General features: G+C 37.9%; 1 protein-coding gene across 2 annotated transcripts in view; it reads left to right on the forward strand.

Moving 5' to 3' along the window:
• Window positions 1-19,313, forward strand: part of pde1cb (phosphodiesterase 1C, calmodulin-dependent b) — an 85,937-nt gene extending 66,624 nt beyond the window's left edge. For both annotated transcript variants that reach the window (XM_014018373.1, XM_014018374.1), the window contains exons 6-18: window positions 1,617-1,683; window positions 2,648-2,764; window positions 3,230-3,370; window positions 5,525-5,625; window positions 6,173-6,301; window positions 6,643-6,744; window positions 11,176-11,296; window positions 12,281-12,362; window positions 12,704-12,824; window positions 13,879-14,048; window positions 14,974-15,207; window positions 15,910-15,972; window positions 16,226-19,313. In XM_014018373.1, coding sequence (XP_013873827.1) covers window positions 1,617-1,683; window positions 2,648-2,764; window positions 3,230-3,370; window positions 5,525-5,625; window positions 6,173-6,301; window positions 6,643-6,744; window positions 11,176-11,296; window positions 12,281-12,362; window positions 12,704-12,824; window positions 13,879-14,048; window positions 14,974-15,207; window positions 15,910-15,972; window positions 16,226-16,242 — 1,465 coding nt within the window. In that variant the 3' untranslated portion in view covers window positions 16,243-19,313. The remainder of the gene's footprint in view (window positions 1-1,616; window positions 1,684-2,647; window positions 2,765-3,229; window positions 3,371-5,524; window positions 5,626-6,172; window positions 6,302-6,642; window positions 6,745-11,175; window positions 11,297-12,280; window positions 12,363-12,703; window positions 12,825-13,878; window positions 14,049-14,973; window positions 15,208-15,909; window positions 15,973-16,225) is intronic.
• Window positions 19,314-23,684: the final 4,371 nt, after the last annotated feature.

The following is a 23,684-nucleotide window of genomic DNA, read 5'->3' on the forward strand; positions in this document are numbered from 1 at the left end:
ATATATCACATACTTTATGCTGTATTCACAGCATAAAGTATGTGATATATAACAAATTATTCTGATAAACTTCTCAAATTTTATTTATTTACTGCGTTTGTTGGAGAGAAATTTGTCCAAGAAGCTAAAAGATCAACAATATGCTACAAACAACATGACAAAGGCTGACATGCATAAAAGGGCTTGGACCCCGGTCATAACTGCTTTGCAGTTCTAGTTGTTATTGTTTGTGTTAAAAATATATAATTTTTTGTGCTGATAAGCCTGAGTGGTCTGTTAACTGACCTTTGTATTTGTTCAAATAATTGTTTTACTTTTAAACTGTAAGTGTATTTAATTTAGTTAAATTAGTTATGATGGTTCAGTTATGATGTAAATACATAAAAAATAAACCAAGATTTAGAATAATTATCATTTTTGATCCATACATTGGTAATGTCTGACTGGGCTTCGTGCCACTTTATGTTTAACAAATTGGGCCTCGAGGTCAAAAAGGTTAAGAACCCCTGATTTAAAGATAGGGTAAAACATAGTGGAATACAGATTTTTGATTTCTCTATACATGTTTCTTTTTTATGCTATTTATCTAATGCTATTTATCTAACAAATTTACTCACAGACAAATGAGTTCTGCAGTTCATTGTTTAGGTCTTAATGCTTTTTATCAATAATAACAAGCCCCCTATATTAGTCTGAGTGCACCAAAATGACCTAAAAGTGGAGTCAGCTCAGAATGAGAAAAATGACTCAAAGTTTGATGCTGTAGTGTTTTGTTTAAAAAAAGACTGATTAAGAATTTCAATCTGTTTTAAAAATGTGTGCCACTCCTGCAGAATGCGGGCCGACCTGGGTCGGTGATACATCACCATGCCTTGGCAAGCCTTAGCTAATCACAGTCATTCAGAGAGTAACAAACAGCCAGMTTTTTTCTCCAAGGCTGTGCTTTATCACGCAGTAACATGCAACATGCATTTGTTTATATCAGTAAGCTTCAACCATGTAAGCTATAATCTTTCCTAATCTGTTTTTTTTTGCACAGGGTACTCTGCTTGTAAAATGAAGTAAGATTGGAAAAAGGGAGGATGAGGGAAATAAGGTGGAACAATCTGCTGCAGTCCAAGCTGTCCATGACTTATTAAAAGTTAAAATTATCTCCTTCTGCTCGGCTGAAATCATTCATTCGAACTTTGTTGCATCAATATTGCAATCATATTTCACAGTATTCCACAAAAGTTTAAGAGCTTCATATTCTGTGAATATTGTGACTCCATAAATTTATTGGGAAGTTGTTCATTTTCGATTTTATTATTATTATTATTATTATTATTATTATTATTATTATTAATATGTATTTTTTGCCAACTGTGATTGAGGAAAAAAAATCCATTGTGTGATTAAAGCCACAACCTTTAGCATGTGATAAAACAAACTTCATGAAGTCCTTATTTTGTTACAACTTAACCTTTCTAMCCCATTTCACACTGGGTTGTGTTGATTTGAAGGTTTAGTCTTAGTGGGGAACCTTCCAGGCTGTGGTTTGGGGCCAGTGTTGTAACCTTTAGTGTTTTACTCTCAGCGGTGCTTTTCATTTGATGTTTTTTTTCTCATCCAAACAGGATGTACCGACGTACCTCCAATATGGTGGGACTCAGTTACCCTGCGTCTGTCATATCTGTGCTGAAGGTATTATTATGTCACACTTTAGAGGAAAGCCAAAAAAAAAAAAAAAACCATGCACACATGCAAATACAATTACTGCGTTTATTAAAGTATAATACCTAAAATTAAATCCATAAAATCATCCATAAAGTTGGGGGGTAGTACTATACTCGGATAAATATTTTTACTTATGTATTTTAACTGAATCGGCTTCATTCACTAAATGCCGGAGTCCGGAAATGAGACCACTTCGTGAAAAGCAGTTGAAGCAAGCTTACCTCTGACACCTCCATTCTTCAGAGAGAGATAATAACAGATCCAGGCAGGTGACATGATGTGAAAAAAAGGGGGGGGGGATTATTCTTGCACCTTAGGAAGGATAGCAAACTAATGACATTAGCGTGTGACTGGGCCGCTCCTCGAACAACAACAAACACATGTTCGTCTGTAATGGCTGCCGTCTACCGGTGTTCTGAAAAAGTTTGTATCCCTGAAAAAACATTTCCCCACCAGAGGGGGCGCTCGCAAGTAGGAAGTAATCTGCTTTTCCCCCAGAAGATGGCCCAAATCTCATGTGAAGTCTCTGAATTTTGTGTTGGCGCATCCTGGTGGACTATGTGTAAAATGCCAGAATTCATATGATGCTGCTATATAGCTCAAAGTCATAGTTTGCTGATATATATTTGTTGTCAAAATACCTAAGTTGTTAAAATAAAATGAACAGTCCAATGATCATTTTACTGATATGTATAAAGACTGCTAAGGCTGAAAAATCTTGGTCTGTATGAAACTGAAGGTAGTTTGAGGATTAAATTTTGTATGCTTTTCAAGCTCAAAAAAAGTGTGGGGGGGGGTCGAATTATACATGAGATCGTATTATACATGAATAAATATGGTAGGTTTTAGCACTATTTTTACAAATGTTCTTAATATTATTTCTGCTTGTGCTTGAGAAGTTTTTGTTTGAATTTGCTTGTCTTTTATACAGAATGTTGACAAGTGGTCGTTTGATGTGTTCGCCCTGAATGAAGCCAGCGGGGATCACGCACTTAAATTCATATTCTACGAGTTGCTCACAAGATATGATCTCATTAGCCGTTTCAAGGTAACGTTACAAGGATGTACCTCGCTGCAWATGGCTCATTGATGCACTTTTTCTCAGCCATCAAAAGGAGGAGGAAGTAACACCCTTCACAGCTGACAAGAACCTTCAACATGTCCAATGTGATGGAAGCTTGCACACGCTTTGCCGTCCCTTCAGACCGAGATTATGTTGGTTTTTTTCCAACAAAAGTCATTTTCTGAAAGGGTTAAGTCACACTTCATTTCCTCAGATAGTTGTGCAGCTCATCTTTTCACAGATTCTAATCACTGGGGACAATCCACTGGTAGCATCAGGGAGTAAATGGCAAAGGCAGTAAAGCTGATATGAATATGTAATCAGCAGCAACCCAAAGGACTTTGACATCATTTAAATCACATCATTTAAGACATTAATTAGCTTTGAGATATTTAACAGTACACATTGATTTCTAACTCCCAGATTMTTTTGCATTTTGTCTGGTGTCAGATCCCAATCTCTGCAGTAGTGTCATTTGTGGAAGCCCTTGAAGTTGGCTACAGCAAACACAAAAACCCATACCACAACTTAATCCACGCTGCTGACGTCACACAGACTGTACACTACCTGCTCCTCAAGACTGGCATGGTGGTGAGTAGAATACACACAAGGCTCAGATAACATCATTTCTACCTAATCTCTCTGCTTCTACATAAACAAGTTGAATATGGTGGTTGAGTACAGAAGGCAAAGGCTCACCAGATTGAAGCTTAGTTTATAAAACTGAGGGTGTTTAATCTCCCGTGGTATTCAAAACATCTCTGTCAGCTGACGCATGCTAGCCTAATTGCCGCGTTGCCTGACATACAGCATCTAAATAAGACTTTATGTGTCTTCTAGAAAATCCATGAACTAACAACTCAATGAAGAAAAACACACTCTGTACACTTTTATATCCATCTTTGAGAACACAATAGAAGGCAGAAGACAAATAAGAAGTATTTCTTTAGTTGTTTATTAAATGAAAGTATGCTTTATAGACTGCATGATATACCTGTTACCTTCAGTTGTTATGAAGATGATGCATACATCAAAAATAAATTAGACTTTGTGTCACAGTCATTTTTAAAAGCCTTGAAATTGACCTCAATCCCTTTAAGAACCTCCTACCATTTCTGACACTCCCTCTTCAGCACTTCATCCCAACAATGCTTCGTGCTGTTTACAACCTTTTGTAGGAGAAAAGGCCAACCATTTTTGATGAACYGTCCCATCCTTAGGAATCACAAAAAGAACGTTGTCTCCTATTTGCCATCCAAATTACATTTCCTTGATGAAGACACTTTTTAATTCGAAAAGGACTGGATTGAGAAAGATTACAAGCTCAACAAGGTGTTTGCTAATTGTTTCTGCCGCAAAGCTGTGTGGGGGATGCCTGTGGGAGGGGTGCTCTGTGGGGTGGAGCTCGGCTGGGGACTGAGGAGGAGGAGCTTTGTGTAAATAGGTGGTGCTTTGTATCAGCAAGTGCTTAGGCAGCTTCACATGGCTGCACACAGGAGAGTCAAGGACCTCTCAAACTGAGTCAAAGCAACACTCTGGGTATGTTGTTGATGAAAGAATGGCATTATAACATAATATAAAGCTAAAAAAATCTATTTTGCAAAATACCCTCCCATTAAATAAATAAATGTGTATTAACTATAATGTAATTATCTAAAAAAAACTATTTACGTTATGTAATTCATGTTTTTTGTTTTGTTTGCACAAAGTAACATTTATTTTTCTCTTTCTCACGAGAGAGACTTTGGGGCATTTGTGATACATTTATTTCTCAAAAATCCTTCTAGCCTGAGTTCAGCTAGCCATCCAGGAGGCCGCCCCCACTCCTACTGTTTTTATTTAATCACCCTAATAAGGTGGCTGCAACAGCTGTTGACATGGTGTGTTTCTTGGGGCTGTGCCTCGCAGAGTAAACCACATTAATGGCTCAACCACAGGCTCTACAGAGAGCAGAACAGAATCTATCATTTCACAAGCCCCTCCAGACTCCAGTAAATCAACAATCAACAGGTCATTCATAAAGAAGCTGGCCCATGAAGAAATACAGGCTGCTKAGTTTCCCTCACAACACCAGGTGTTGATTAGTCCAATATCGACTGAGCTAAATCCCCTCACTGTGCATGTGTGCAGTTTGTCATCATTCAGTTTTTCACCTTTATGGATTAAGATTGATCARTTCTAAGCATCATAATATTACTTTTTATCTAGTTTTGATGTCTGTCATAGTCTAAAGTGAGCATACCCTGTATTACCTTCCAACAGAATTACAGAGAGTGAGACCCTTTCATTCATATTTTGTGTTAGTGACAGGCTGACAGGAAGAGAAAGTGGGTGATAGACGACTTAAAATCTGTTCTTCAATAGAGCTTGTCTTAATTGGAGTTTTCTTTCTTACTTTTGCTCTCTCTTCCTCATTCTTTTATATCCCTTCATCCCTGACTCTAATGCATTCCTGATGCCAAATTCTTCTTTGCGTGTTTTTATATCCAYATCCTTCTATGGTTTAATGTTGCGTTCTCTGTATTCTCCTTTACTGGCATCTCATCTCTCTTGACTGATCTTTGTCTGTTTTCTTTTTTCTGTGTTCATTACATTCCTTTTCTCCTTTCCTGTCAATTTCTCTGACTTTTTTATGTCTAATACCTTCCCCCTCCTTTGTAATCCCCCTTCTGTCTTCTTATCTTTTACCCCTCTGTTCTTCTCTAACTCTCCCCCCCTCTTTTTTTTTTCTTTCTTTCCCTCAAGCACTGGTTGACTGAACTTGAGATCTTTGCCATGATCTTTGCGGCTGCGGTGCACGACTACGAGCACACGGGGACCACAAACAACTTCCACATCCAGACAAGGTAATGGATGATGAAATCAAAAATGCATGGCCCTGACTCACCCAATCAATGTTTTCATTTTCAGCAAGGGGGCTTTACATTCACACTGTGATCGCCTGCAGTGRAGTAATAATGGGATGGATGTGCAGATGAGCTCCAAACTTTTAAAACCTTGAATAAAAAAAAAACACTTTAACTTTTTAAAATAATACTCTAGATTCCTTTGTGTTGAGGGGGAAGTAATTTCTTTATTTGTCTTTATTTTAATTTACTTTAGAGCTCTTTTTATTCTCAATTTTGAAAGGTTTTCTAGTCATTTGTTATAGATTATTTTCATTTTGACAATTTTAGAATGTTTGCATTATTTTAAGAACAGCGTATTTTAAAGGTTGAATGATGAAAATAATTAAAATAGAGGACAAGTGATTTACAAAACAGTTGGAAAATATCAGTTTGCATTAAGGCTACTAAAACGTACTGTTTAACAACAAAAGGAAGTCCATATTTGGTTTATTAGCTTTTTATTAGTAGAGACTGATTAAAGATTGATTCTGTCTCTATCTGGCAGGTCAGACACAGCCATCCTGTACAATGATCGCTCGGTGTTGGAGAGTCATCATGTGAGCGCAGCCTACCGCCTGCTGCAAGATGATGATGAAATGAACATCCTCTACAACCTCTCCAAGGATGACTGGAGGTCTTTGACACACAAACATGAGCAAACAGATAAGACACTGAAAAATCTTAGAAATAAATTAATGCAGATAGGATAAAAACTTGAGAAAATTTAACAGAAAATGTTTCAGGCGTGAATCCAGACAAACAGAACAGTCTCACGGTGACACAAATATCTCTAAAGTGAAACCAGGGTTCAGATCATATTAAGATTTTAACATCTTGTTACATCTGCTGTCTCATATGCCATAAGCTTGCACTTGTGAGAGCAGATATTACAGCTCACATTGCAGCTTTTAGTACCTGTAGGTTTAGCAGTTTTTTTGAGCAGAATTTCTTTTGCTTTTGTTTCTCCTGATTCAGAGAACTCCGGGCTCTGGTGGTCGAGATGGTGCTGGCCACAGATATGTCCTGCCACTTCCAGCAAGTTAAAACCATGAAGAACTATCTGCAGCAGCCTGAGGGGTCAGTTGGCTTAAAATCAATATGTTGCTGCCAAGGAGCACCAAAGGTCATTAATTTTACAGTGTGTGTATGCAGCAAGAAATACCTAACGACACTCTCCGGTACAAACACAGCWTTTTTTTTGTAATTTTTTATTTTTTGTTGTTCTCAAAGTACTGAATGTACAGGATATTGCAAAATTTCTGCTCTGCAATCTAAATTGTTCAAGTGCAAATCAAGGATAGAGACACTGAAAAACTGAAAGGGTCTAAGCGTTATATCAGATTCGAGGTTTTTGCATCTATGGCATAGGAATACTATTTTTGATGCTGAAATATAATATTTAACCCAGTCTGATTTTGACACATATTTAACCTTTAGACTTTGGGTCATAACGATCCTTTAAGAGCCTCACAGTATGTACTGTAAGTGTGTGGCTCATTGCAAAGGTCATATTCAAGTCCTCACCCATTCACACCTCTGACGCACAGAAGCAAAGCCAGCACTATTTTTGTTGAGATTAGCTTCTAACGTGTTAGGTGTTGCCATCCACAGCCCTTTGTGTTTTTTTAGGGCTGTCAAATGATTAAAATTTTCAATCTATTAATTCCAAGGTAGCTGTGAATTAATCACAGTTAATCAAACTTACTATAAAACTTAAAATTTTTAAAAAATTAAATACTATTTATTTATTAAACAAATAAGATAAAATAAGTCATAAGAAGACAAAAAAACTGTACATAATGTGTTACTCATGGAGTTTTTTCAATATTATTTATTTAACCTTTATTTATCAGATGAACTGTTTGAGAACACTTCTCATTTACAAACATGACGTGGCATGCACTGAGTGCATTGCAATATACAAACCTACATATTCAGCCATAGTAAAGTGATTGTAAATTTTAATCGTGATTAAAATTTTTAATCTATGCCAATGCAGTACTAAAATTAATCAGTTAACTCGATTAATTAGTTTTTTCACTAGTTTATGACTGTTTTCAGATCTGCACGCTTCATTTTCTCTTATATCCTGAAACATTAACGCTATACCGTTTATCATTTTAGCCACGATTTATTTATGTTTACAAAGTTCTCTTTATCTGATTCTACACGTTATTTTAGATGGACAGAATGCATTGTAAATACGTGTGCTTTGCAAAGATAAAGTATCACCTTGTCAAGTCTAAACAAAAATATTTTTAATTTGCATAGAGGTTTTAGAAGTTTTGTTTCACTTCTCTTTGCTGTGCACCTTCTCGGTTGTTCCTAAGATAAGTCGTGGTTGTGTATCTTTGAGTACTTTCCAGCAGAACTTCCTTTACACTCATTTAGAGAACAGAAGCCACCACAGTAAGCAAAGAACTGCAGCTGAAGGACAGAAAAAAAAAGAACTATGAAGCTAACTATTATATGAAATGATGAGTCATCACTAGTGTACACAGCTACATCACTGACAACAAAAGGGCTGCAAGGAACTTGTTGACCCTCAGGGTACATTTTCTTATTGTGACAATCTTCAACACTTGTYAGTCTGAAAACGGCTTGAAGTCACCAATGTGGTGACAAGTGRCTTCCTAGGAATATATATTAAACAAAATGCATTTGTACTTCCTGGATTTGTGAAAAAAAATGTCAAAAACATTACAAAAAAATTATGCTGACTTCAGGGTAGTCATCCCGCTACAGTACATACACATAAATAAAAGATGGCTGTCTGCAGGCAGCAGCAGTTCTCAATGGACCTTAATGTGAAGTAATTCCAACCAGTCTCCTGCAGGCCTGCTTTGAGTGCAYTTCAAGACTCAATCTGCCACAAATGAAACGAGGAGAAATGTGAGCCCGTCGTTCTCACCTCCATTTAACCTTGTGTGATTTTTCCCTATGCGTGTGTGTGTTTCCCATTTGCCTGCCTTTTTTCTATATCCATCCGTGGCTTTTTGGTCATGCACCGCTCTATTAAACAAGCTATTTTGATATGGTTATCGGCTGATATTCCTCACACTTTTTCAGATGAAGTGGGATGATGCATCGTGTTCCAGTGTAAAGAGCTGATTACACTAATGGAGTCAGTGAATAAAGGGATCATCTTTTTGGATCCTCCTATATTTTGAGTTGCCATTTCAGTGCACACGTTAATGTAGATATGATCATCAGGGTCTGTGTGTATTTGTTAAAAAAGGATTAGTTTGAAAAAGTGGTTTTGTGTTTTCCTGATTGAAATTTTTATTATTGGATCAGATGACAAATTAGGTATATGATTTGGTCTTTAAAATTCTCAGCCATTTAGATGAGAATTTTAGGTAATCTATCTGATATATTCTAATCTATTCTTTTAGTTATTAAAGATGGTTTACCTTTGTTTGGAAGTTTAACTAAGAAATTCTCCTAAAAWTATCAAACTATCAGCAAAATACCTATTTAAAGTCGTGTTCCTTCTTGTTTACCAAGATTTTAAACAAAGATTTCATGCAATAATTTTTAACACTCCAAATATATTTCGGCAATAATCTACTACATTTTRGCTCAACGTCTATAAAATTGTTTTTTGTTATAGTCATTTTTTGTGTTTGCAAACATCAATTTTCAGTCAAGAGGATTAGAAAGGGTAATCACTTGTAGTTGTTTATCAAGGATTACTTTCTCAAGTTTGTGATAAAATATCTCCTGTGGTTCATGAGATATTTTACTAAGGTATAAATGAACACATCCGCACACAGGTACATACAAAAAAATTGCAGTRGTTAAATTTGGGGAAAGCTCCCCTGCTGACGTTTTAAAGGGGAGTGTATTGTGCATTTTTCAGACACATTGTTCATTTCAACACCTTGAAATTGGCCATGTTTCCAACAGTCCCACTTCAGCACATTTTCACAGCATTTCTTCAAAAGAGGTGCGGGAGCTCAACTGCAGACTGAGCTCCAGGGAGGAGCTTTGTGTAAATAGGCGGTGCTTTGTACCAGCACGAGTTTAGGCAGCTCCACGTGGCTACCACAGGAGATTCAAGGATTTCTCAAACATGCACGAATGAGTCAAAGCAACACTCTGGGGATGGTGTTGATGAGAGAATGATATTTTAACCTGATATAAAGCTCAAGAAAGTCAACTTTGCATAATAACCAACAAAATTGTATTTTTACAAGTATACTATCTACTATCTGCAACATGTTCAGTGTGCCATCTACTTCTGAAAATGTAATAAAAATAAATGAAGTGTGTTTAATGAAATACAAAGTGGAAAAAAGAGTCAATAAAAAACAAGACATGCATTGTGTCTCTTAGCCATTCTTTGCAAAGAGAGTTGTTCTAATGGGTGTTGTCACGGCCAGAAATAAACYGTTCTTTATTGCAGCAGAGCCTCTGACTAAAGACACTCTGTAGTTTCATCAATATGTTGTGCAGAGGACTTGCAGTAATCCAGTTATCCATTATGTTGGCCAACTTTATTTTCCTCCTCAGCTCCTGAAAAATCTTCAGTGTAGAAGCAAGTGTTCAGTTCAGATCCAGCCTTTATTTTTTTGCCAGTGTGTTGTTGATAGAGTAAATTCAGCCAGTATCATAGTGATGGTTGTCAACGGAAGTCAAATCACATCATCATCACGTCACTCTTTGATAAACGCTGCTATATTTAAGAAGCCTATCATTCTTTGAAGGGATACACATTGCCTACAACCTTTCATGCCAGAGTTTTAGACTAAGTTGTAGTTGTTTTGGTTAAACTTTGTCAAAAACACTTTGCATGATCTTATTCAGTAACATGATATCTGATTTATTAGCACTTAGATAATGGGTTGTTTATCACTCTTTTTTGCTCATGCTATCCAGATACCATTTTTTGTTTTGTTTTGTGTTGTATTGTAAATATTTACTTCTTTCTGCTATTTGTAGCTACATTTCTGCTCTGTTCAGAATTTTTGACAATATTATTATCGTTATCAGTTCTGGGAATTTACGAAGGAGTACTAGGGCCACACAGCAATTTTTTTTAATTATGTGAATAAAGTCATAATATCACGACATTAAAGTCATATAAAAGTAAAGTCATAATATTATGAGAATAATTTCATAATATTATGAGAATAAAGTCGTAATATTATGAGAATAAAGTAGTAATGAGATTAATCTCGGAATATGACTTTACTCTCATTAAATTATGACTTTAATTTTGTAATATTACAACTTTAATCTCGTAATATGATGACTTTATTCTCATGAAATTACAACTTTAATCTCATAATAATAATTTTAAAAAATTCTTGTTGTGTGGCCCTAATACTCCGTCGTAGGTATTGGAGTACTTTGTACAAATATGAGTATTTATAAAATGCAGGTACTGATAACACCACTAATACACACACAGAAGCARAAACATTATTCACATTGTCTCACAGCAGCAGGTGATAAGAACAAAAGTTAAAACTCTCTCACCTTCTCGTCTGTTTTCCTTTCTAGCATCGACAAGCCCAAAGCTCTGTCCCTCCTTCTGCACACCGCAGACATCAGCCATCCAGCCAAAGGTTGGGACCTCCACCACCGCTGGACCACCTCCTTACTCGAGGAGTTCTTCAGACAGGTGAGTGGGTTCACCTGATGTTTTCAGTTATATTTCAGTGGCTGTTTGCTTCAGATGCATGTAGAATGTTTGATTTAAAACACTTCCAGTTTTTTATTTTTTGGAAATTTAGGTGAAAAAAAATATGAGCCCAAATTATGTGCAGGAATTGATTCAAAGTTAGACTTGTGTATTTAGTTGCACATGCAGGGATTACCACAAACTTTTGCAGCTGGGCCAAGGACTCAGGACTTTGAGTCACTGGCATTGGGYACCTTTCATTCACAACACAGTAGTTTTAACACTTTCTTTCAGAACTGGAGTCACGCCTTCTGCAAATTACATAATTGAAAAGGGGGATATGACCTCACCTGTCCAGGTGACCTGTCCACAAACAAGGACTTTGTCACTTTATTATATTCAGTGTTCCTTTAGTGTGTACTGAGCTTGGCAAAAAAAAGCATTCTCCTTCTTTAGCCTGCTCTTCCTTGTCTTTGTACTTTGTATGTGAGTTCTGTAGACATGCAACTCATGCTGCTGTTCAAAAACAAATGGCAGGCACCACAGAAAATTAAAGCCTACAATGTCCTTTCTAATAAAACCTAAATGTGCCTATGAATAATAGATTGTGTATTTGTGTCATCGGGAGCGACATAGGCCTAAATGTTGCCACAGTGCTTTCATGTCTTTCATTATTAATCCTCATTGTTCTCATTATCAGTGCTTATTGTCATTGTGGTGGCTTTCACAAGGCCTGTGTCTCCCGGGATGTGAATTGCCAGTAAATAGCTTCTCCAAAGAATATTGCCTCTCATCTTCCCATTCTATTTGTTTGTGACAAATAGGAGGAGAAAATGAAACACAATTGCAGACTTTTGGCAGGGCCCAGACAAATCACAAAGTCTGATGACTTGCTTGTATGCCTATAGGGTTTGGTGCATTTTTATAGAATCCAAATCAAAGATCTTTTCTTATTTTTGACTGTGAAAATTGCTGTGTTTCCAGGGGGACAAAGAAGCAGATCTTGGGCTGCCATTCTCCCCACTCTGCGACAGAAAGTCCACACTGGTCGCACAATCCCAGATTGGTGAGAGGCTTCTTCGTCTGCTCTTATTATTTTTACACAAGCCGCAGGTTTCAAAGTTTATACTCGACTGAGGCTTTTTTGAGACAAACATTTTGCAAGTGGAAGAAATTTACAAGAAAGGTGGTCAAAATTGTGTGCAATTATGCAAAACACCTCCGCAATTTTTTCTCTTTTAAGTGAGCAATGCCAGATTCTGAACAAAACGAGGTATTTACATTTTCCACAGCAGAATATTACATCTGTTGACATTTTTGTTTATCTTTTTACTATGCATTACACACGTTTTGGTCTGTGCCAGTAAGCACATTAACACATTGTCATGCCTTTCTCTTTGTCACCAGGGTTTATAGACTTCATCGTGGTGCCCACCTTCACTGTGCTCACAGACATGATGGAGCGCATCGTCACACCACTCATTGACGAGGCCACCCACTCAGCTCTCTCCAGCTTTAGACGTTCAAGGTAAACTTTTGAAGAACATTTGGGTAAAACAAAACACAGAGCTGAGCAGATGGAAGGACTTCGCTATAAATATGAACACATTTTTTATCAACCAGCATGGTTAATCAAGCATGGAAACCTCTGTAATTTCAAACCTTCACCTCCCAGACCCACTGCTCGCTCAATGACACGACTGACCCACAACAGCTCCTTTGCAGCAACAGCGTGTCTAATGGAAGTATTGAGAAGAGCAGATGAGTCGTCCATGAGTAATCCATTTCAGTGCGTGGAAATGTCTCCACCCTGCATTTAGCAGAGGCACACACCTTGAAATCGACATTTTAGAAACACAAGTCAAGCTCACATTATGGTCTGTGATCAGAACTGGCCTTTAGACTGAAACTGGCCAACGAGAATCTCAGTGAGATACAAAAAGAAATATTATTTTTCTCCAATGATTTAATTTGTTGGCTCAATAGATTTGCATTAAATCAACTCTGCGAAGGTTTTGCAAGCTCCCAAACAAGAAAAGAACCTTGCATTTGGCGTTGTGTTTCTATTATTTAACGTACACTGAAATCGACAGTAAAAGAATGTTATATTGGGTGATAAAACAGCTCGAAAGCAGTCTGCCTCTGCATCCTTGCTTGCACCTGGACATCAATATCAGCCTGGCTGTTCTCTTTTAACAGCCATCATTAGCATTACTCAGTGGAGTTTCAGTTAAAGCAAACAACGTGTAAAAAACCCAGGGAGTGTTGCCACAGCTGGCTGCTTTTGGATTTCCTTAGATGGTTCATTAAAAGCATTTAAAGCTGCTTTCAGTCATCTGTAACTAGTCTGTCTGCTTTTATCTGTCCACTTCTCTTTCTGTTTCATTCACATGCATTTAAAAATGAGACTCTGAAGGTCAAATAGACCACAAGCATATGCAAAAACAACAGGGAACATGGTGTTAAAAATAAAAAAGATTAATGTTACACACTTTCAGATCGTCGCAGATAGCAAACACTTTAGAGTAAATGTTTTCTCATGCTTAGGGTCCTTATCCCGTCTCATTTTTTAATCCTTCCAGTTTGAACAGTATTAGCTCAGATGAAACCAAGAGGCACAGTGTCAAGAGCTCCGACAGCAGCTCATCCGGCCAAAGCTCTCTCCTGTCGGTGGACATGAAGACCTTCAAGGTTTTGTGGAACGAGGAAGTGTACCAGAACAGGGAGCGATGGAAAACCCAGGCAGCTAAAGGTACGTTACAACCCTCAGTAATGAGGACAGTTGGGATGTGTTAGAAAAATACAATTATCAAAATAGATTGTAATGTATATTAGAGAGAAGAAAACTTTTCTGCTCTTGGTCTGTTTTATAAAAAAGGTTCACTGTCACCTTTACTGTTTTGTTTCGCTTGTTTCTGCTTAAATGATTCAAACATTTAGCTCACAAATTCACTGAGGCCAAACAGCTGACAGAGTGAAATAAACATAAGTTTGAATGAATTGCACTTTCCTTCTAATACTGATGGCTTAAAGGTAACTCTTAGGTTAGCTCAGAGGTGTTCAATCCTGATCCTGGAGGGATGCTATCCTTCACGTTTTACTCGTTTTCCCTGCTCAGAGACACCTGATTGACTGATTGAATTACTTCTTCAAGTTCTGCAGAAGCCTGTTGATCACCTATTCATTCAAATCAAGTGTGTTGGAGCAGAGAAACCTGTAAATCATGTAAGTTAGTGGCCTTCAAGGACCAGGAATAGACACCCCCGGGTTAACTGATAATGGAAACTCAAAGGTGAATAATGACTCTCTGGGCTGTCAATCATTCAAGTCGTGATAATCTTTAAGTGCTTGAAGAGAAAGAGATGAACTTCATGACACTTGAAGGCAGCATCTCGTACTCATAATGTTTCCTCAAGTGACAACAATGCCTTGTTACAAAAATATCATTTACTAAAAGGTGCAATGTGCTTACAGTATGTTTGACTGCCATCTAATGGCCAAAACTGTTAGTCCCTCTACTACGCTTTGAAAATCATACTTTGAGAGTTTGCAAACTGATTAACACATGCTAAGTTTGATCAACTCTAACTTACTCAAAGTAAGACTTTATGAACTAATGTGCATAGAGACAAACTGTCACACTTTCTAAATAATCCCACTGCTTTATGTGACCTCAGAGGCGGAGGAGAGAGCTAAAAAGGAAGCCGAAGAGCAAGCTCAGCAGGAGGAGGCTATGGAGCCCCAGGAGGTTCAAACAGAATCAGAAAACCCCGAACAGAAGGAGAACAAACTGGACAGGGAAGTGCCCAAGTCAGCAGAGGTCAGCAGACCACCAGATGGTAACACAGAGGAACCAGAGCAGGCAGCGTCACCCGGGGGCGTGATGCAGCACAACCCCCAACTGCAGAACGGTACTTCTTTCTATCGAATCACTTTTCAAATGCAATCTTTGTAGGATTGTGTCAATGTAATTGTTTTGCCTTCACAGAAAAAGTGGTTAAAACAGTAAAAATATTGTTTAAAAGGAAATATTTTAGTTGATCAATAAACAATTTAGTTGCACCTGTAATCCTAAAATAAATTTAGGTTTATGAATAACTAGTTGCAGAAATGAAAAACAAAAACAAAAGGAAGGTTTCTGTTTTCTCAGATTTGTCGTTTCAAAGAAGAAAATATATAGTTACTGTAAAATATAATCTTGCCATACAAACATTGCCTTTCCTGACACTCTCAACTTGAGCCATTATATGTCTTTAATGAAATACTTGAAGTTCACACTATTAATCTTACATTTAAGGCTTCTTGTTGGAAACAAGACAGCATGACTGAAAAGGTGCTTGTAAGGAGTGTGTGGGTGTGATTGTGTGTATCTTTTTCTATTTGTACACTGTGTGGGTGTAACTTTGTGCATTTGACTGTTTTTCTTTTGTTTTTTTTATCAAGCACAGCAGTGCAAAAGTTGAGTTATTATGCAATGACAAAACAAATGTGGTTCTGCAGTAAATATTTACCTTGGACTGGACTGTCTTATTCTCACAATCTTTGTGTTTTTTATTTTTCTTAATAAGCATATTACATCAGTATGAGAAATAACTTGTTCTTCTTGTTTTCAGGGGAATTGTCAGAAGGGGTTGACTCTCCAGACAGTGAAAAAAACAAGAACAAAGAAACTAGAGGTGAGTTTAAAACTGCAGTCTGCAACTACTGACAGAAAATTCAACTGAGATGTCTCTTTTGTAGCTTAGATATTAATTAAATATATTTCTATGTGCTGACATTTTCATGAAGAAAGCACTTGCTGAACGTTCAAGAATTTTTTGTAGATCATTTCGGGGAAATCTTGTAATAATTGATATAATAACAGATTATCCCTTTTTGTTTCTGAATCTCATGAATGAATATGTTTCATGTCCTGTTTCTCTAACTCAGAGGAAGTGATGGAATAGCAGAGCTGAGGATGATGACAACCACACTGTTAACTGTGCTGCTGTCGACCTGAACCTGTGTAGGGAACCGAGAATGAAGGCCATTTTATTGGACTGTGCTGCCCTCTACTGGCTACTGAAAACCCTGGCACCTTTGCTTTCACTTGTCCTCACTGTGTCTCTCCTTACACTCATTTTATTTTTACCATGTTTGTCACCTGTTTCACATGTATGCAGATTTATGTGCATTATTCCTTCCCCTGCTGCAGATTTATCAAATCTAGACAGAAGATAAAATGACCTTAAAACAACACCAGTGGGGAGAAAGGAGAAGCTTACAGCAGACTGCTGTTTTGTATTGAATTAGTTTGCCTTCTATATTTCTATATTTTACTTTTGATCTATTTTAACTTACCATCTACATGTAGCTGTTTTAAAAATCCTGCAGCATTTCATATTATGAGTTTGAATAATATTAAATTAGATTTTTTATGGTAACTTTATTTGCAAAATGATGAGTTGCATAAAATGAAGGATAAATGTACATTTGGAGGGACTTTTGCAGCAGGTATATGTGTTTATAATGCATATTTACAATACGTTTGGATTAAATTCATAGATCTTCAGAACTATTTTGAAGCAGGTAATGAAAAAAAATATCATCTCATGCTTCTGATGTTTGATGAAGTTGCAGCAAAATCTTTTTTACATTTGTGATGTGTTTACGTTTGCATTGCTTTCCTCAAACTTTGTGCACTTCAAATGCATTTGTTCCTTACAGCCAGGTGCAAATAGTTTGCACTGTTTTTTTTTTTTGTCCTACCTAATGTATATAATGAATGTTTGAATGTGAATGGATCTGAGGTGGAGCACAAGTCCATCCCTTTTCCAGAACAGAAAAATATTTTTGGGGTGTAATATAAGATAAAAATTTAGAAAAGTCCAAAAATTAGAAAGCAGCTTTTTTTGCTATTTAAACATATCACTCACACAAATGCATTGAAGTTTTTTGTAAATATACTTTTCTTGTTTTGCATTTGTTACATCCTGTAGTATTTATGCACTGCATGTGTCTCACACTGTCACTCTATATGTCTTCTTCTTGATGCCTTCGAACGTGTCTTTAAGCTGTAGCAGAAAATTAACCTTGTTGCTTAATTAGAGGAATTTCTTTTATTTGCTCTGCTGATGAATCCGGTCAAAGCAGCTTCAGCTTCTTGGTTGCTGGTGTAATTTTGAATCAACATGTTTACAATGTGCTCGTACACCTTCTAACCAGCTGAACTTTTTGTGCTTCTGTGACGCATATGAGGCCGTGAGTCCAAAGTGTACCCGCTTCTTGGTTATTTGCCAGGTTTATAAGGCTCGTAATGTTGTGTAGAGATAATGTAATTGATGCTTTCTTTGCATATGTACCATATTTGCACCAAATGCTGGTTCAGCTTTCTCTGTCTACTTAGTTATGTACAAATCAAAGGAAGGAAAAGAAGCATTTTGGCAGTATTTGCATGTTGATGGATATGATTTTCCCTTAAACCTTAAACTTTTCTGTTTGTTTTTTAGTATGAAAATCCAAACTTTTATTGTGCCAAGATTAAGCTCTTGGTGAATTCAAAAACTTATTTTGAACTATGTTCAGCTAATTGCCACATATGGCGACATTTAGAGTGTTAGGGAGCTTAAACTCATAAATTTAATATAAAATTGTTGGAAATTCTTTTGTAGCCACTTTGTTTTTGTAATATAATTTTTTTTTTTTTTTTTTACTCCAACTGGAACATGATAGGTTACAGCATTTTCTCATGCACTGAAACCACACGCTACTTTCTACCTAAATGATGCAGTCAGTGGTTAGCAAGCCAGCTGGCTGAATGTGTGCCTCTATCTGTACTTTCCATGTCCCACCTTCCACCTGTAAGAACTTTAGTGATGTCGTTCAAACATAACGCTCTAAGAGACTATCAGCTTTTAAAGTCACGTTGCAGAAAATAGTATTTTCTGAAAGTAGATTTGATTGTATTTTTAGCTTATTTTCTTTTGAAGAAGTCTATTTTCTAGCTGTTCTGTGCTGTTTGTTGCATTTGTTTTGTTGTAATATTGCCCCCCCCCCCTTTTTAATTTCATCTCCCTGTGTGTCTGTTTTTCCTCCACCAGCTCTGCAATCAGAAAGTGGTTCAAAACTGTACATAGAACTTGCAAGGAACTTTAAATATTAGAGTTGAAACCATAATTGTAATAGGCTGCCTGGCACTGGGTGAAGCAGAGTCTATTTTCTGTACCGACAGACCAACACGTACGGTCTTGTAGTTCGCTACACTTGCTTCTGTGATAGCCTGCTATCAGAACATTTACCAGGACTTTATACTGACCACAATAGAAAACATAGCTGTATTACCGACTTTTAAATATGGTGTAGCGTTGTGGTCTGTTTAACGTTTTGTTTCCTTGTTTAGTCTGAATCTCTCTGTCATGAATGATCTTAACTGTCCCTGTGACTGAGAAAAGATGGGTGTCAAATGTGTGAGTGTGTGTTTGTGTGTGTGTGTGTGTGTGTGTGTGAAAGAGTGTGTGTAAAAAAACAATTTAATGTGCATTTCTGATCTCCTCACTGTGACCTGCTCTGTTGGAAAATGAGATGTGTGTTTGTGCATGAGGCTGGCTGAACAACTCCAATTAGATCCGTATTTTTTGTTTACTTTAAACATCCCATCAAGCTGATGTGTTTGCCTTTAAAAAACTGTAGCAGACATGCAGTACACAAGTAAAAAAAAAAAGTAAAAACATTTTAATACCAATGAATGAAAGTATCTTCCAGCTTGCCCAATACATCTCGGAGGAAACGGAATGATTGCTACTGAATGTGTGTGTGTGTGTGTGTGTGTGTGTGTGTGTGTGTGTGTGTGTGTGTGTGTGTGTGTGTGNTGTGTGTGTGTGTGTGTGTGTGTGTGTGTGTGTGTGTGTGTGTGTGTGTGTGGGTGCGTGCGTGCGTGCGTGTGTGCGTCACTGTCCCATGCTGGCCAGGAGGCCGTGTGTGCCACCATGCTCTGTGACTGCACAGCCGTATCAATAAATCTGAACTCAAAGGGCTCAGATCACGTGTGTCTGTCTTTATTTCTGCTCAAGTTGAAATTAACAGGTAAATCATTTCAGATTTCAAAAGTGTATGTTTTGTGTCTTTTCAAGTTAAAGCTTCAGTAGTTTTACTGGCCCCATTCATAAAAACATCCATACTACAGAAAACATAAAAACACTAACAGTAGAAAAAAAACACAAATTGTCCTTAAGAAGTCTGATTTAGTCGATCAGGTTTACATCTGAGCAACAGATCCCTGCATCCGGACAGAAGCGACATGAACTCACCATGGAGTAGCTGATCAGGGTCTGCCAGAGTCAGTCTGACCTTTGTCTCTGACCTGACCTTGTGTAGGTCAGAGAGGTTTTGTAGAGCTACTCCAGCAATTCTGCTGCACATCCTGACAGTCCCCAAGAGTTTGTTCCTGTTTTTACATGTTACATTTCCCAACCAGCAGGTGAAGGTAAAGTTAAGAGACTTAATAAAACATAAAAGTCGAATCAAAAAATATCACAGAGCTTCTGATGAAAATACATTCTCTGATGGACCTAAAGTGAGTTCACATGAGTGCCAAAAGTCAATTTGTCACCTAAAACAGTTCCCGGATATTTCTACTGATGCACCATTAAGAACCACATGAGTGGTAATTAGAGAATCTCATGAAGCCTGAATATTTTTTTGTTTATCATTCTTGTCTATTTAAAAAAAAAACACGAAACGCATGTTTTTCTTACATCTAAAATAATCTCCTTTGTACACCACATTAATTTAAATTTAGTTGTCCCATAAATCCACCTATTTTAATTGTATTAATAATTAATTAATGTCTTATATACAGTTTTATCCATCCATCTTAACCTGCTTCTTCCTTTCAGGGTCACTCAAAAAAACAGATGTGGATTTAATAAAAAAATGTCAACTGTTTCCACTCAACTGAAGTGAGTAAAGGTAGCACATTTACTTTACATTACTTAAAGTCAATGCAAAGTAAATGCGGTATTTTCAAAAATTCAGTTGAGTGGAAACACTTGACATAACTTTTTCATCCATCCATCCATCCATCCATCCATCCATCCATCCATCCATTGTCTATACCCGCTTCTTCCTTTCAGATTCATGGGTGTCACTAGTGCCCTTATCCAGCAGTCACAGTGCGAGGGGCGAGGTACACTCTGGTCAGGTCGCAAGTCCATCACAGCCGTTATCATCATTTGTTTGATTAAATCCAAATATATCTGTTTTTTGAGTGGATGTTCAGCAGTTACAGTACGAGGGGCGAGATCCATCACAGGGCCATGGAGACAAATGAGACAAACAACCATTCACACTCTCAGTTGCCAATTAGCCTAACAGACTTTCATCTGTCAGAAACTGGAGTACCTGGAAAAAAAAACCCCATGCATGCATGGAGAGAACATGCAAACTCTACCCAGAGAGGTCCTCAGGCCAGGATTTGATTCTGCAACCTTCTTGCTGAGAGGCAACAGCTCTACCACCTGAGCCTGTGCTGTATGTATTTATACAGTTTTACTGTAGTCTAAATCAGAAAACACTTCTATTTTTCACCCTAAATAAATCTTTACTGCCGAATTTAGAGTTTTGCTTTAACCTGCAATCCTCGAGTCAAAGTTAAAAGATCCACTAGATGTCTCTGTTAGACCTTAAATCTTCTCCAACATCCCTGCTCTGGGCCTCGAAGGCCCCGTGGCACTAAAATAGATCAAGCGACTTGATATACGCCCTGTCAATCCCCAAGACAGTCTGCAGCATATAGCCCTTTATTCGTTGTGTAGGCAACTCCACAAACATTAGACACCGAGTGCATATTTATCACGGGTACCATGCATATTCATGGGCAGGTTGATGGAGCTCGTAGAAGGTTTTGTATGACTTCTCAGCACAGCGCTGAGTGCTGGAGCAGAAGGCGAATGTTAATTCAATTATACGGCAGCTGTTCCTCCGTGCCTATGGCCACTGTGTTTGCACTAGAACAGAAATCTTGTATTAGGTTCCTCGCCATAAAAGACCATTGTCAGGCATGGGAATAGGGACTGCCTGTAACCAAAAGCCATCAACAGTATTTTAAAGGGGACTTTAATGCTTATTTTGGCCTCATTGAGGTGTGCAGTGCAGCTGTAAAGGAAGATTTGTGGAATTTCTTTGTTGTTTTGGCTCATTATTGATTTACAGAGCCCGCTGCCTTAGTTTTGTTGTTACTCTATTAAAGCTGCTTGGTAGTAAAACGTGTAAATGAGTTTCTTTGCTGTATTAACTCCAGTCAAGGGTGGCTGGTGGGTGTGTGTATCCTGTGGCGACTGCTCTGTCACTTTGTGCTGCAGAGTCATGCTCACGAGTTCCTGCTTTCCCTAGACTTGTCAAGTGGCATAAAAAAATAATATTAGTAATAATAATTAAGATGCATTTAAAGACAGCAAACAAGTGCGCGCTCATGCTCCACCCAACCTCCTGTCCCGGGGAACTGGGCTGAGCTCCAGAGCTGCTTGATGGAGGCAGAGTAGCAGGACATGGTGGGGTGGAGGCATCCACCAGCTTGTCCCTTCATTACCAGGCTCCCTGAGACCGGCTCCGTGTGATTAAATCACACAGCCACTGGCAGGGAAAGCTGCTCAGATCTTACCTAGACCTGCTAATCAGTTTGCTTTTTTTTTCTTTATCAAAAGAAAAGCAGCCACACCTGCAGAAAGACACGCTCAACTGCTCATTATGTAGGTTTAATATTAGCAGAAGGTGACTCACAAACATACAGCAACAGACAGAAGCTTACAGGCACCGAGAGGATGATTAAAACTATGAGAATAACATCAGTTGTTGGTGAATTAAATCAGTGCAGAAAATAACTAAACCCCTTCCTCTTATACCCAAGTGTACCTGTAAAGATCTTCCTTTGTTGAAAAGGCAATAATAAACACAAAAATTTTCTTGTTCATAGTCCGGAATTATTAAAAAATGTAGTGTTAATCAATCAGCCAGGGTTAGGTGTAAATGATATAACATAAAAGATCAAGAACTTAAATCAAAGCAACAATCAACAGCAATGAAATAGATAGAATTTTAAAAAACAAATTACAAAACAACAAACTTGTAAAAAAAATGGGAAAAACATAAACTTAACACAAGTCATCAATTTGGAAATCATGAAAGAAAATAAAACATTTTTTTTGACAAACGTCTTTGCTGCTTTTTTTCTCATACATTGTTCAATGTCAGTTTTTTAAAATTGCATCTGCGTGTGTCATGTTTTTATCCTGTAGCTTTTGTGAAACACACACACATGTTTCACTTCTGCTCATTTTTAATTGCTGCAAATAATCCTGGTTCTTGTTAGGCAGTATAGTTTTTAAAACAAGTTTTTGCATTGTGCAGACATTCTGCAATTTAGCTTTTGTTTTCTTGCTTTAATTTTTTAAAACATATCCATTCAGTTGTATTTCTTAATCACTGTGATTAACAGCTTCACAGCGAAAACTAAGACCAAACGTGAGTCTCGCTCATCTACAGCACATGTGGCCTCTCAGGAAACCGTCCTCCCACCAAACCAGAATTGACAGCGTGTTGTCGCCACTTAACTACACAGAGGCACACGATGCAGCAAGTAACATAGGCACTGCGTTTGAAGCTGTTTAATAAAATTGAAACCCTGTCTATCTGTTGGAAAGAGCACAGAGCTGTGTTTAGAGTGACTGATTGAGAGCCCAGAAGCAAAGGGCCCCGTGGCTCGAGCTGCTAGTGTGTCTGGGAACGGGCCCAGCACTCAAAGAGCCAAGCTTCCCTCCTCTTGACTCGGGCAGACCTCTGAAAAAAGGGGTGGGGGGGATAAAACGTTACTTCTGCTGGCAGCCAAATGGTTGCTTTTCTGGAAGGCTGTCAGGTGAGGAGTGCTGGCTGCCAACTGTAAACCCCTCAGGTGGGCACAGGGGGCAGGACAGACGCCCATCGTGGCTGCAGCTTTGTGACACTCGGCAGATGATGCAAGTCGCTGAGGGCGTCCTGCTCCCCGAAGTCTCCAGACAAAGACTTGCGATGAAAAACTCGGCGGCACAGATGATTAGAGAAATCACAGCGTCCTGGCTCTGACCACAAAAACTGGCAGGAGCTCGTTTGGATCAGCAGCGTAACAAGTTGTGAACACTGACATCACTAAGTTTCTGTGGTGAATCTGCACGCCAGCATTCAGCAGATACACGCTCACTACTTGTGCCAGTGTTAGTATAAAACACTGACCCTCACTAAAAGACTGATTTAGAAGATCAGTGCTGCAGCTCTCTGTGATGGATATATTTAACTTCATCAGACCTTCTCTGTGTTCACTCATTTGATTTGTTAAAAAGAAAAAAAAAGGCAAACAATTAGATCCTCTGACAAGACAAGG

Source organism: Austrofundulus limnaeus, unplaced genomic scaffold, assembly GCF_001266775.1.
Source record: "Austrofundulus limnaeus strain Quisiro unplaced genomic scaffold, Austrofundulus_limnaeus-1.0 Scaffold190, whole genome shotgun sequence".
Classification (NCBI taxonomy): Eukaryota; Metazoa; Chordata; class Actinopteri; order Cyprinodontiformes; family Rivulidae; genus Austrofundulus; species Austrofundulus limnaeus.